The sequence below is a fragment of the Podarcis bocagei genome (genome assembly GCF_964188305.1).
Source record: "Podarcis bocagei genome assembly, chromosome: 6".
Classification (NCBI taxonomy): Eukaryota; Metazoa; Chordata; class Lepidosauria; order Squamata; family Lacertidae; genus Podarcis; species Podarcis bocagei.
The window spans coordinates 22,770,444-22,786,380 of record NC_138130.1 but is presented as its reverse complement, the minus strand read 5'-3'; the positions used below and the strand labels follow the sequence as shown (position 1 = coordinate 22,786,380).

The following is a 15,937-nucleotide window of genomic DNA, read 5'->3' as shown; positions in this document are numbered from 1 at the left end:
ATCTCGCTTTACTGGCCAAGGGAGCCGGTGTTTGTCCACAGACAGTTCTTCTGGGTCATGTGGCCAGCATGACTAAGCCGCTTCTGGTGAAACCAGAGCAGCGCACGGAAATGCTGTTTACGGATACCTAAATGCAGGATTTTACACATTTATCTCAGTTGAATTTTGTCTTGTAGTTTCAATACTGCCAAGTCAGTACTTCCAACAAGTCAAGTTCATTTTCAATCCTCATTCTCTCTTTCATAGTGTAAGCTACTCCTTGCAGCTTCATCTGCACATCTGCTAAGCACCCCCTCTCCTCCATCCAAGACATTTATAAAGATGCTAAACAGTAGAGGGCGCAAGACTGTCTTGTGGCACTTCATTGGGGACCTCCCTCAAGGTTAATGGGCACTCATGGGATAAAGTTGCTCAATCAGCTGTGGATCTACATATTACATATGCAAAACTGCTCATAATTGAAAAGGGTTTCCTTTAAATTTCCAGGGCAAGTAAAACAAGGAATATCTCTGACAAACACTGGCAAAAGATTGTTAAAAATGCACTGTGGTTTGTTTGTTTTTTCAATGGAGGGGGTGGGGAGAAAAGTCTTGTGCTGCTTGTATGATAGAAATAGATTTTTAAATTATAAATCCCCTTTCAAATAACACACATTTCCCACATTTTATACAGAATTCATCTTTTAAGAACAGAAAAAAAATGTTGTGACATTAGTAGATAATCACACTTAAATGTCTTTTTGCAGAAGAGGAAGCACTCTCAGAAGCTTCTGGCAACTCATTAGAAATAAATGGAGCAAACACACTACAGGAAACCAAATACAAATCTGTTTTCAAGGGAATCTTGAGCTTTTGCAGTAGAACTGTTTGAACTTCCATCCTGTTAATTGTGGAGACTACTTAAGAAATTCTGTGTCAGCAATCAGGGCCAAGAGTGGACGCATAACTATAGTAGTCCACTTTCAAAATTCTTGAAAACCCATTTAAGAATATCAGTAGGGGGTAAATTAAAGCCATATGCATTAAGAAGCTAATAATTTGAAAAATGTACAGAAGCAATGAACCTTGAAGTTTATCAAGCACTGAAATGACTATTAAGAAGTGTTTTGTCTAGCTCTAAGTAACAAAATAAAGCCAAAATGATGCCAGTCTGAAGATGAACAGTCATAACCAACAGCCTAAATTTCAACACTAGAATTTAGCATGTAAGCCTCAGTAAAACCTACAATTCATTAGTTGCCAAGAACATTTGTTTGCTTCAATTCATATCAGGAATTATCATTTACTAATGCAGGTATTGAGTGCACTATTCTCAAAGCTCAGCTCTTTACAAAGCACAATAACTAAGCATATTCTGTGAGAAGCCACTAAATTAATAGCAAAAGTTGACTGCATATCACAGCAAGTTAATTCATAATTTTACCTCAGTTTATGTTTTGAGTTTTCAACCTTGGTCCTATGAATGTTTACTTGGCAGTTAGTCCTGCTTTATTCAATTGGATTACACCCTTGTCTGCCAACATTGTAGGTAACTAACTACCTCTGTAACAGTTTTCTGCTTCACTGCTGCTTATATACATTCCCACCTCACCAAAAAGTACAGCACCACAGATTAAGAATACTAAAAATAAAGGAATTTTAAATAAAGACACCAGCGTAGTGATAAATAACTCCAGGTAGACATTTAACTTTTTATGTCAGGCAAGGCCAATGGCAGGAGAAGGAAAGAGAGAGGAAGGTAGGAAAAGCCATGCTTTGTACCATGTTAAGTTTCAAAGAAATTATTTTCTGCTCTTCAAATCAGAGCAACGTAATATTTGTAAATCTATTGCTTGGTGGATTTTGCCTCAATATACAGATGGATCCTAATATACATGTGTGACTTGTATATTACTTGTTCTTTTTAAAAACAAGTCACGGTCTTGTTTTTTAAAAGAAGGGAGGATTGAACCAAGATATAGTTTTCACTGAAGAAGTAAAGGAGTGTCTGGGCTGCATCACTCCAGACCACCAGTGAGGGGGGCTCACATCATAACGCTGTTCCATACAGGGAAAGAGGGGGCCCTTGAAATAACAAACAAGAATGCAAAAGAGAAGGCTAACTTAGGATTCGATGTCTCCATGTAACAGCTTTTTTTTCAAATATGGAGGAGATTTTTGTTTGGAGAATCATTCAGTCATATGAGCTGCAGTCTGGAATGGTATTGGCCAGACATACATTTACAAAGTGCATGACAGCTAGGCAAAAACAGCAGACAACATATCTATTAACAGCTATTAGCTATGGTTCACGTTTTACGGCTTGGTCCTTTGAGTGAGGAAGACATGCCTCCCTTCTGAGGCCACCATCTTCATGCCCAAGCTTGTGAACTTCTGAAGGCATCTGGCTGGCCCGTGGCCGAAAGCAGAGTACTACCACAGTAAAGGAACCTGTTCTGAACAACAACATTTTGTTTGCAAATTTAAAAAATGTTGCACACCTGCAGCTGCAGGCACAAGCAATGGTGAAAGATTATAATGAACTAAATATCCTCATGCATGTAAAAAGTTAACATTATTATGTCTTAAAACTCAATATGCTTTCTAAGAGAAAGTCTTGAGGTTTTTTGTGCTTCAAGTTTAACAATTTCAAAGCTAACACAATGGGAAAAGAGGCCGTAACTGAGTAGTAGAGCGTGTACTTTATATTCAAAAGGCCCCAGATTCAATCCCGCCTCTCTTCGTAGGGCTGGGAAAGATCCCTGTCTGAAATCCTGGTGAACCACTTCTAATCACTAAAGACAATACTGAGCTTCCTATGTTCCTATTTTAAAAACTAACCAATTTATTTTGGCATCAACTCACATGTGAAAGGACCCACATGATTCTCCCATGCCGTTTGATATGCATGAATTACCATGTGGTCAGGATACACTTCTAATTATGGCACTCGGAATTCAACAAGGTATCTACTTGTTCCTAGCAGAAGATGGTAGGTAACCCTGCTCTAGATCATGGTTCTGAAGACAGAGCAAATCAAAGTCTGAAAGTGGCAAGATTAACCACATGAATAGCAGGAGGATGAATGGAGAAGGTCCCTGACTCAGTCTCCGGCATTCTCCAGTTAAAATAGATCAGCTAGCAAAGCCCAAAGTCTTGAGACCTTGGTGATCTGCTGCCAGGAGGATAAATATCAACTTCTGAAACAACACTTTATACCAGACTATCTAACTGCTAATTTATGTGCTTTAAATGGTTAAAACATTGGTTTTGCAACTGGTAGATCCAAGTTCAAATTCCTGTCTTGCCAGGAAGTTTAGTTCCTAATGTCATATGAGGAATGTGTAGCTGCCAGTAACAAAGTTAATAATAAGTGTTCTCATTCCTGTTCCCACTCATTTCAGAAGAGGGTTTGCCACTTTCAGTAAAGCAGGTAAAGTAACCACTTGGATTCAAACTAAACTGAACAGCCTTAGGCAGAAGCAACACTCTGTACAATTTGAAAGCTAAAATATTTCTTAAAAATATTTTCCCAAAAAATAGGCCAAAAAAATTAGCCTGTCTTACTTTGTATATTATCTATTATTGGGAATAAACCAGCAAATTAGTACCTTTGTCAAATGCTGTAATTTATGCAATGAAAACAGTCATGACCATAATTTTTAATTAGATTAACACACACACAAATCAGTTTGTTTAAAGTATGCCACCTTGTTTTTTAGCTGAAAAGGTCCCAGCTTACAAAGATCAGTAGTAAGATAGCCCCTGATAACTTACAATCTTAAAAACATGACAGAAGGAAAAAGGAGAGAGGAGGGATGAGGAAAAAAGTAAGTTCATGTACCAGTTCTTAAAGTGATGGTTCTTTTAACAACCACCTGAAATGAAACAATTCATTGCTGTCACCTCACTGACCTTCTGATGTATATATTTTACCCAAAGAGGAGGCTCAATCTCCTTGCCATACATTTGCCATACAAAGTTGCCATACATTTTTGGTGCCTAACTTCAAGATGTGGAAGTATCCCCGCTTGGCTCTCTTTAAACTTAAATCTTGTTTTCCTCTTTGAATATTTTCCATGTTCAGACAATATACTATAGTAGCAATAGCCTGGATCCTGTTTTTGCAAGAAAGGAAACTTAACTGGCTGACATTAATATCTGAACTGGGGTGAAAGGCATGTCTATATTAGAATGATGATGGTTTTATACACACACACACACAGACACACACAGACACACACACACACACACATTCTCTGTTGTTCAGCTTGACAGCAACCCTTATCAGACAAAACTGTGTGAATGTTTGCCACAGCTGGCAATGTCTATATAGAGATTGGCAACTGACATGCTCAGAGCACCATTACTACACCATGTTGCCCCTCTAGTCCCGCCATTTGTCTTCTCCATCGCGTGCATCCCTTCAAATTAAGAATGCTGCAACAAGCTGGTGCGCATCGCAAAGAATGGGAAACGTGAGTCCCAAGGCAGGAATTCACAGGATCTCAAAGCTTTATAATTTGATCCCAGAGCACTGCAAAACCCATCAAGTCCTTTGTTTCCTCAGTCCTCATAACAATCAGACTTTGCTTAATAGTTGGGGAGGTGTATGAGAGAGAGAGAGAAAGAGAGAGAGAGAGAGAGAGAGAGAAACCAAGGAGCCTGGTGCACAAGGCATTGTTCTCTTGCTTTGTCTCAAATATGCTGTAGTTTCACATTGAGAGAAGGCCTGGCAGGAGAGAGGAATTTAGGGAGGATGACAGTAAAGGTAGCAACAAAAGGAGTTTTAAAATACGACAGCCTACCTGTGATAATTTTTATAGGCATTATCTTTTTATTTTCGTATGGCTCCACGCACTGCTAATCAGTGATCTACTGGAAACTTCAGAACCTACTGAAAAGCCTGGCAGGATATTTGGCTTTCAATTCTTCTACTCTGTTTATTCCCAATACAAGTATGTTCAACAGCCTTAGAAAGAGCCCTTGAACAAGAGCAGTCACTTAGCAATGAAATGTAAATTACTGACATGGGCTAAAACTTGGACTTGTCACTGCTAATGAGCACATTAAAAAAAAAGGGAAAATGCACACTAGATTACTATAACCTTTTCACTTAACCCTGTGTGTACTGAAAGCCACAATTCAGCACCATATCAAAGAGCCTGCATAATAGAAGTGCTACACAGCAGCTTTTCGTCAAGCTCAAGGTTAACCTAAAAAGCATAAGAGAACTGTTGGGTACTGATTAAAGTGGAGGTTCAGATCCAATGACGCTTCTCATGTAAACCACATAATTAAGTTTTAAGAGAGCTTCTATTTAAGACCAGCCATGCTAGGTCATGTCAACTGTCCATCTAACTCAGAACACTATCTTTCAATAAAGGACAGGCAACACCCTTTTTTACATGCAAGCAAGGAATTTTACTAGTAAGGAATAATGGCAATATCCAGCCATTCCTCTAATCTGTTTTATGGCCATATGGCCACATCTTCTTGATTTTATGACATTTACATTAATGAACACATTGTACTCATGTTTCTGTCACTAATCTCCATTAACTAATAATTCCATATCTTATGTTTAACTAACTTTTTTTTCTATAGAAATGTCCACATTTTAAAAAGCCAAAATAGGTAAAATATAACAGAGGAGCTATTAAGATGGCTGAGCAACTCAACAGCATTTAATAGCAGCACCAGATTATCACCTGGCTGTATAAACTGTGACTATTACACCTAGGAATGCTTCTCGTAACCTGAAATAACATTTCCCAATGTTTACGGCATTGTCCAGTTTATAGTATGTTCTATGCTTATTTTGCTTATTTCCATATACCTTTTTTTTTTTAGTTTAAAATTTCTATTCAAAGGTCACAATGAACAAAGCTAACAATTTAAGAGCCCTCCTCCATGCTACAAATAAAAACACTTCAGAAAATATACAGAAGTTTCAAAACAACTGATGACACAGCATTTACTTCATGGGCAGCTATGCTTTCTCAGATCAATGATCACTGGCTTTAAAATTTTCGTACTTTGGATTGAGCCACATGTTTTCTTGAAAGTGACATATACTACAGTGCTGGAAAGAAAGAGAAGGAATGAGTACTAAGAATTCAGATAGCCCAGGGGTTCCCAAACAGTGGTCTATGGTCCACCAGTGGTATGTGAGCTTCATTTAGGTGGCCTGCAGCATGACAACATTAAATATTCATATTCATTTTTAAATTATATTTTTACTGCTTCTTTTATTTCATATAATATATTTTACTGCAATACAATTTGAATTCTACGGAATATAGATTATAAAACAACAAAATGCAGTATAAGGAATAAAAGAAGGAATAAAAATGCAATTAAAAATCATGCTACATCGAGCAAAGCACATTACCTGCTACAAGACAATTGTGGTCCGTGGGGGGGAGAATGTTTGTGAACCACTGAAATAGATAAAGAGCAGGGATTCCTTCCTTAACAGAGATGCCCCCTGAAAACAGAATGATTTTTATATTTTGGAAGTTTTTGGGGGGAGGGGGACTCTGTATCTGATAAGCAGAGAAGGAGAGCTAACACAGTGATACTTTCAGTAGTTTATGAATGACTAGTCATGATGGCTCCTATTGGTAGCCAAAGCACTGCAGCTCCCAGAAACAGCCACATGAAATTTTCACAAGGGCTCTGAAAGCCCTGTGAGCATTGAAGGCTACTGATTGGAAGCTGAGCAGATTTGAGGGCAAAAATAACTCAAAAGTAGCCCAGAGGCATAGGGGCAAGACTACAAGTCCACATGAGGTAAAAATATGGGATTTTTAAAAGTCAGTTTTTAAAAGTGTCAACTGTCAAGGGCTCTCTACAGCCCACTGAAAATGTCGAGTGGGGATATATGGCCCACGGGTTATGATGTACAAAAGAGGCAATATTCCTGAAGAGAAAGGGAAAATAAATACATATCACCTCCCCATCTCTTGTTCAGCCCAAGGACACACAGGCCTTTTTTGGTGCTCCTGTGTACCAAGGAACCAAAGCACATTTCCAGTTAGAAAACAAACAAACAAAAGGAAATTATTTCGATTTCGTCCTCTGAGATAAGTGGATAAACCGAGACAACTGGATGAACCTCACTGGATATATCAACATAGTCTTCAGTCAGTTATTTAGGTATAAACTTTAATTTACAAAGCTTCAATGGAGTGAAAACTGTTTTGGGGGGAGGGGCAGCCAGCTCAGCTGTACTGACATTTTCCACCCTGCAATAGTTCAATATTTTAAAATTGATCAGAACATTAGTAGTTACTAAAATTAGTATGCTTAATTGGCAACTGTTTCCAGCATGTGTTGTTCTATGAATCATTTAATAATGAAAAAGTGACATGTTTATGTGTGTATCATTCACAAGAACTTACCCTCTCTGTGTTAAACTAAGCTTTGCTTTCAACTCTACAACGCTCATCTATTGAGATCAATTAGTAAAGAACATTCTGAATTATTTATTTCTGCTCCCTCCTCTTGGATCTAGCTATACACCTTCTAAACCACATGCGTAAGACAAAGTTGTGAATCATAAAATCCACATAAGGTTCAGGATTATAATGAAAAAGAGCAAGGAAAATCCAGCTATGTGATATATATATAACCATTCTTTACAGTTATTTCAATCGGAAGTGAAGAAGCAACACGCATGAACTTCACCATTTAAAAATATAGGACCTTATCTACTTTGCCAATGTACAGTTTAAAAGGCACACGAGTTCCCATTTGTGCCCTCTGCATCTGTTCCAAATTAGGTTTCAATTAGATACACAAAACAGGGAAACAAACATGTTTGTGCGTTCTTGACATACAATTTACACATTTGGCCCCCACAGAAAAGTGATTTGCATGCAAGAAATTCATCTTACATAGTCCTAATACTTAAAGCTAAAAAGTAAACACATGAAAGCTGTCATTTTTTCCTACAGAAATTAAAAATCTTACTAACATATAATGTTACTTGACACAATATTCACCTTACGACATACAAATGAATATCCAAGAATAAAACTAATCCCGTCTGCATTAGAACAAATTTGGCCATGGATATTGTCACCAATCTTGTAATCCAAACCCCGAAAACCCACCAGATTGCTAGGAAGTGAGCCCAGAGTGGAATAATGATTGCAAAATTGCCAAGTTTGGCAGCCAAACCGCAACATAATAGCTTCACGACAACATGAACAAATGCTTTTGTTTCATTGTTTTATATTTAGGGAAATTGCCAGCTAATGCCAGCTCTGGGACAGCCTAGTGGGAAAACCATTTGCTTGGGAGTAAAATCTATCTTCTGTTAAAGATCAAAGCATTCAACTTCACACCTCCTTTTTTCCATTAAGAAAGGAGATTCACTTTTTTATTCTAATTTACTTATTTGGGCTTGGAAGCTTTTTGTATGTCGCTGAAGATATTTTCTGTAGTAAGTGACTAGTAAGTCAAATAAGTTGTTTTTTGTATGTCGCTGAAGATATTTTTTGTAGTAAGTGACTAGTAAGTCAAACAAGTTGTTGTTGTCAGAAAATTCTTTCAAATGGCAAACTCTGCTAAAAGGCAACTGGGTGTATCCTTTCCAATTTCCCACTAACTTTAGAAAGAAACAAAGCTCAGCATCATGCAACGACAGACCCATTAGAATTAGGTTATCATTTGGTTAAGTTGCACCCTACATAAATAACTTTTCTTATTTCGTTAGCAAGTAGAATATTCTTTTTAAATGAAAAACTGACATTAGCGATGAGTTAATAAGGGCTGAACTAACAAAGACAGGTAAGCAAACCAGTACACCACTTCTGCACATTACCTTCCAGAGCCCTGAACAGATAGGTGAATCCAACCAAGTGCACCCTGAGAAATTATCACTCTTTCTTCAAATATGTTCATTATATCTGTTTTGCCAACATAAGTCCCAAGAAAGAAATCTATTTTGAAATTACGTTTTGAAGCAGCAAAACCTGACTATATCTGGCCTCCAGCCTATGAAACGGTCCCCCCGAGAGACGCTCGCCTGGTGTCTTTTGTGCAATCTTTTCAGCAACAGAAAGAAAAATATATTCTTTCTTCCCAGGCTTTGTTTTGTACATTTTAGCAGTGGCACAGTTTTTAGAGGTTTAGAGTTAACTTCTTCCTCTTGACAACAGCTTTTAATACTGTTTCTTGGGGTTTTCATTTTTGTTAATTTGGATGGGGAAGTTCCTTTTTTCATATGCATAATGGAAGAGTAGGCTATTGGCATTCTCATGCAATTGCACGTAGGGATTTTTAATTGGGTTTCCTATTTTGTATGCTGTAACACACATAGAAACTTTGGTGCAGGTGATACAAAATTCAATAAGTAACAATATCAACAACGAACTTAAGAATCCAAAATATGGTCCCTTTTCAAATGCAGCAAACCAGCAGAGAAGTAAAAACACAGCCTATTATCAAGTAACTTTAGCTTGCCTGGAGCACATTTTCAAACAATAAATGTGATCTGGAGCATGATTTACCAACACATTAAATACAAGAATATGTGCTGACGTGTTACTTCCTCATTTTTCTGCAGCATTTTCACTGCTACTTTTAAATAGCAATTGCAGTCTCTTAACCATTTCACGTTATGAAACATAGATCCAAAGGCCCTACGCTGGACTGATCACATGACAAAATTAGCCTTGCTAAGAGGTACACTGGACCTCTACTCACATAAGCAGCACAGCATGGTCATTTGCTGGACTAGAATACTGTCTACTCTCTGCTCCCCCAACCTCAAATATTACTGTGGCAGGTGAAGCCTTCAGACTAAAGCAGCTGTTCATGTGCAGCAAAATTATCTTTAAGCCACCTGGATGGTCCAATATTAGGCATCTGTAAGGCATTTCAAGCTCTCTTAATGATTTGCAAGTTCTCTATAATGTCCTCCAAAACTAATCACAGGTACAAATATGAAAGCCTTTACATATCAGGCCCCAAGTTGTGCCAATTTAAACAGCACTTTACAGCCAATATCCAAGGTAAGGTAACCAGGGGTTTTTATTCTTTAATATTCTGCCTCTGACACAATGCACCCTCCTATATTTTGGGGGCATATGCACACCAGAAGTGTAAGCAAAGGGTGGTAGAGACAGTGAATTTATGTTTCCAGATAGTCTGCCTTAGGTCATCCATGTTCTAGTAACCTCCAGGTTAGGCTACTCTAATGCACTACACATGGGAATGTTTTTGAAGACTGGAAATTGCAGTCAGTAAAATCAGTAGTTAGTATGCAATGATAGTATGCATACTGCACTGGCTTCAAATCCATTTCTGGGCCCAACACAAAGTGCTGGTTTTCATTATTAAAGCCCTTCGCATCTTACAATCGGGAAACTTAAAAGAACAACCAGCTCCATACGTACCTACCCATAAATTAACATATTCTTTGGAAGTCATACTTACCATCTGAGGTGAGGTGGATGGCTAGCCAGTTATGGAATGGTCTCCTCAAAGAGGTTCATTGGATGCCTACTTTATTGTTGTATTGGCACATTTATTTCAATAGTTGTATAGCCTGCCTTTCCACCAGAAGGTGAGCTAACATCGTAAAACATGAATTCAACCATAAAACATTTTTTAACATGTTATCCACATTGTGAACACAGGACAGCATAATAGTGATTATACACCCTATATGCCAGAACCCTGAGCAAATAATCAGATTGCACCTCAACACTATAGTAGTGTGGGGGACAGCTGGGGTTCACCTAGGAGAGATTTCACTCAGGGGGGATCTCCATAAACAGGCAATCATTTTTGGTACTTGGGTCCAAAGTTACTCAGTTGTTAGCATCCGTCTGCCTCAAAAGACAAACATGCCTTTATATATTAGGCAAATACTTTATTTTCTCCAGTTTTTAAAATAAATTTGGCTTCTGCTGACTGCTTTTATTATTCAGAGGCTTTTAGATTACTGTGTGTATTTAAAGTTTAATTTTTTTAATTCCTTTTTTGAAAGACACACTGGGAATATAATTCAATAGCGATATAAACATACCTACAACAATAAATTTTGCAACCCCATTCATCTTTGACTGGACTTAACCATCCAGGAGTCCTTTACCTTTACCTTTTTATTATTCATCGTTTGCAAAGTACTGTTGCGGGGACTTTCAAAAGACTATGAAGTGAGGCCACAGCGGAGTGTTGTGGTCCTCTTCAGTGAGGGATAGGAGGGGTAAGCAGCTTGTCTGCCATCTGGAATTTCCCCCTCAACTTTCACAGCCATCTTGCTGAAAGAAATGGGCAAGATAACTTGGAAATTAGAGCAAAACCACAAACTGGAGTTGGAGGTAACCTTTGTAAAGAGATGGAAAGAACACCCCCAAGATGAAGTCACATCAAGGCAGGCTCAGAGAAACAGAAGTGGAGCATGGGAGATAAATATTGAGATTAGCGGAACAGGAAAACAGGAGGGAAATACTGGAACCTAGGACAGGAGAGGGAACTGGCAAGAAAATTGTAAGATCAAGGGAACAGAAAGGTTTTGAAAAGAAAGCAAAAACAGTACAATACTACAGGACAGGACAAAAGATAATAAAGTCACACAAACGTTTTGGGGCATTTTTAGGCTGGAAAATCTACATCTAGGGTCGTACCCTTCACCAGCTGTGCCCTGAAAAGCCTGAAGCCAACAGGTAACAGCTCAGTATAGCTAATCATACATGCTAACACATAAGCTGGGTCTAACCATACATTTTTTTAAAGCTACCTTTGTACATCATTTTAAAAAATCTATTTTACAGCCTTTCCACACAATAGATGTGCAGTTCTCTCTTTCGCTCTTGCACAGGATTCAGATACCTTCTCACAGGCTGGTGCTGCTGTTGTAAAGATACTGCATTTTCCCAGTTACCAGAAACACAGCATTTTGTCACTAGGAAATAAACAATTATTCTCCCAGCAAGTATAAGCAGAGCTACTGCAAAATGCCTCTGCACTGAATGTCACATGACACAGCACAAGTGTCACTCTCTCTCTCTCTCTCTCTCTCTGTGTGTGTGTGTGTGTGTGTGTGTGTGTGAGAGAGAGAGAGAGAGAGAGAGAGAGAGAGAAACACATGCCTAAGAGAGTGCCACAACACAGAAAGAAATAACCATACTCAGTACATGGCACCTTCCATTTCAACAAGACAGGCACGTTAAAATGACACAGATCTTTTAAAAAATTATCATTTATAATATATATGCCCCCACAGAGCCTAGGACTTGCCAATCAGAAGGTCGGTGGTTCGAATCCCCGCAACAGGGTGAGCTCCTGTTGCTCGGTCCCTGCTCCTGCCAACCTAGCAGTTCGAAAGTGCAAGTAGATAAATAGGTACCGCTCCGGCGGGAAGGTAAACAGCATTTCCATGCGCTGCTCTGGTTCACCAGAAGCGGCTTAGTCATGCTGGCCACATGACCCGGAAGCTGTACGCCGGCTCCCTCAGCCAGTAAAGCGAGATGAGCGCTGCAACCCCAGAGTCGGACACGGCTGGACCTAATGGTCAGGGGTCCCTTTACCTTTATAGAACCTAATGAAATTCTACTTGATTTTCTACTCATACTTCACACATTGGCAATGGCCTACAGGCCGAGAGGTGCAGCTCCAAGTCATCCAGGCCCACCGGGATTCTGCTCCCTCACCATCTTTATCATGGCCTTTCCCTTCTTCCTGGTGGACTCAACTAGCCACCCCACTTGCTCCTCCTCTGCCACCATGCCAGCCAAAGTGCAGCTGAAGAACCTGGAGCAGCTGCTTTTAGCCGAACCGCCGCAGTGAGAGAGGCCTGGGTGTGGCGGCACTGCTGGAACGCCTGCTCGGCCTCTACACCGAGTGCAGCCACGACTCGCCACTCCAGAGGGCCAGGCTGATCTCAGGCTTCCTCAAGTGGAAATGGACCCCTTGATCATCAAGAGTAACATGGGCAAGTTGCTCATCAACGGCTCTTGGGCAGCCCACCCAGAGTCAGCAGTCAACATATCACTGGCGGTAGGCCTGAGAGCCCCACCGTCTCCACCATGGACCGCAACCAGCGCAGCATCTGGCTGTGCTGGTTTAACAACAGACACAATGTGTATTTTATGTGCATTTGAATGAACTGAATTAGAGTAAAAAATTATGAGTCACGGGGGCATGGAGGGTGTGTGCATGAACTCACCAGTGCTTAGCTTATTTTGTTGTTGTTGCTATTCCGTTATCTCTTAGAGACAAGGGTAAGCAACTGTAAACTACATAAGGCATGTGGGCTTCACGACAAGAGGTTTTGAATTACACTCCCAAATAATATTGCTGTAAATGCTTTATTTAGTTACAGACAAATATGCTTTCCTTGTTAGAACAACTGACTAGTAGGCACACTTGTACAAGAAAAGCATGAATTGCGAAACTGGAAACCTGATTTAAAATCAATGCTTCCAAAATGGGCTATGTGCCTTTTCATTTGTATACAGTGGTACCTCAGGTTAAGTACTTAATTCGTTCCGGAGGTGAGTTCTTAACCTGAAACTGTTCTTAACCTGAAGCACCACTTTAGCTAATGGGGTCTCCTGCTGCTGCCGCGCCGCCAGAGCACGATTTCTGTTCTCATCCTGAAGCAAAGTTCTTAACCTGAAGCACTATTTCTGGGTTAGCGGAGTCTGTAACCTGAAGCGTATGTAACCTGAAGTGTATGTAACCTGAGGTACCACTGTACAAGTATCTTCCCCCCCTTTCCACACTACAACATCCCCACACATCAGTTAGCAACTGGAATTCAAATAGTTCCTCCATATGTAAGCAGAAAACTCTTCTGCATATGCAGTGAGGGGTAGTAATTTTCACTTACTCTTATTATATATTTATATCCCACTTTTTTCCCCTGACACGACTCAACTTGTCAACTGCAGTCCTTAGTAGATCATCAAATCCCACTCCAAGACCTTCCTTCAAGTGCAGTTGAGGGAAGAGGTGATAGGTGAGAAGGGAAACCAAAAAAAGGCCTATTGGATCCCAGCATAATTAGTGAGACCAGTGGGATTTTGATAATTTGATCTACTTGCAGACATTACACATCTTTGGTAATCTGCAGATATTACAGTGTGATTTAATACAATACATGCTACAACAATGATGCTTTTTTTAAAAAAAACGGCTTCCTAAAAGGATTGCCTGCTGAAAAATTAAGTAATTTATGGCTCTTAAGTAATCTATCAGTGTGTACAATATCCAATGTGTACAAAGTACAAGATTCATTTAATATTTGTGGGTTGCTTCTGAACAAAATTCTTCAAGGCAGATAGGAATAACTGAAAATCACAATTAATACACAGGCAAGTGATAAAATTTAAGGCACAACAGAAGCCAGAAGCCCATAGAGGGTATTACCATGAGGCTCTTTAAGGGAAGCACTCTCTTCACTTTTTCAAATAGGAAACAAAGTGAATAAATAAATGTCATTCACTGATGTCCATATTTCATAGCTTACATTTCAGAACAGTTGCCTTACAGAAATATGCAGTACCCACAAGGGACAAAGTGGCTTCAAAGAAACAAACAAGACCAGCCCATGAGTACTGAATGAAAAGGTTAAAAGGATTAACTGATGCATGTTTCCATTGGTTTTCATTGTTAGAGAGTATGCTACAAAAGTTTCATCCCAAATGTCAAGTTATCCAGGCACAGTTTCAGATACACCGCAAGGAAAAAATCTAAGCTTCTTTCTATCAAATAAGGAAAATGGAAGGCAGAGATGGTAGCCTACAAAGGAGCAGGGTCTTCAAGATGGGGAAAGGGAGTTTTCATTGATGGCATTAATTTTAATCTGTGATTAAAACTTTAATACATTAACCATGCTGATTAATTATTTCAAAGGCTGCGGCAATATACAGCAATACACCACACCATGCTCAGACACATGCATCATTAAAAAACTTACCAGACGGCCAGAAAATTCTTTGTTTTCAGATAGGAATCCATATCCTGGATGGACCTTTTAAAAATAAAAGCCAAGAGTAGGTTTCATTGCTTTAGACAACTGAAAGCTTGATGCTGACAGCATCTCATCAGTAATTACAATTTAAAGCAGCAAGTTTACTTGTACTTTATACTAGATGAGTAGATACGGCAGAAAACACCCCTTATGGCAGTCATTTTGTTGGAACCCGTTTTGCTAGTGAGGAAATAAAGTTTCTGAGCTAGAATAAGTCCATTCTCCATCATATGACGAACTCTGGAAATCCATAGCTTACTCTAAACCGCAGCATAAGCCACTTCATGCACTCCTCAACTCTCAGTCCTAATTTAAATGTACAGCGTATTTGTTTTTAAACAAGACAAAGAAAAAACAATGGTTTATCAGTTCAGAGTTCCCTATGTTCACAATCACATATAAACTAGATCACCGGTGGCTGCAATGTTATCATATGCTCCTAGGCCACAATTTTCTGGCATGCTAACATTTCACATACAAGTGCTAAAAACATGGTATCTATGCACCACCTTCCAAAGTATCTAACAGGTATCAACCTGGGTGAGAAACCCAGGCCTGACAGCTACACAGATACGGTCATTCTGACTTATTTTCATTTCTATTCCCACCAGAGGATTCTAGAAGCTCTTCCTTATTACATTTCTCTGTGTGTAAGCGCCTCTCTCCATACCCTTTCACATTTCTCTAACCTTCCAAGCTCTTCTCTCAAAAACATTTTTCTGGCCCTCAAGTTAACCACAGTGCCAGTATTCAATGTTAGCAGCTCTGCTACAAATCCCACTTCAAACACAGAATATAGTATTTTTTTATTAAAAAAAAATAACCAGTAGACCACAAATGAGTTGTAGAAACCTTTTTTACAAAATGCCTCAGTATCAAAATAATGCAACCACATGGTACATAGAGTAATTACAGAACACATTAAAGTGGGAACACCTTCAGTTTCATAATTTGTAATCTTTCG

The 15,937-nt window shown here is 39.1% G+C and overlaps 1 protein-coding gene across 1 annotated transcript in view; it reads right to left on the bottom strand.

Moving 5' to 3' along the window:
• PCCA (propionyl-CoA carboxylase subunit alpha) overlaps nt 1-15,937 on the bottom strand; it is a 205,197-nt gene that overhangs the window by 166,371 nt on the left and 22,889 nt on the right. Inside the window, exon 3 of the mRNA XM_081198401.1 lies at nt 14,920-14,973. Within this exon, the coding sequence (XP_081054527.1) occupies nt 14,920-14,973 (54 nt within the window). The remainder of the gene's footprint in view (nt 1-14,919; nt 14,974-15,937) is intronic.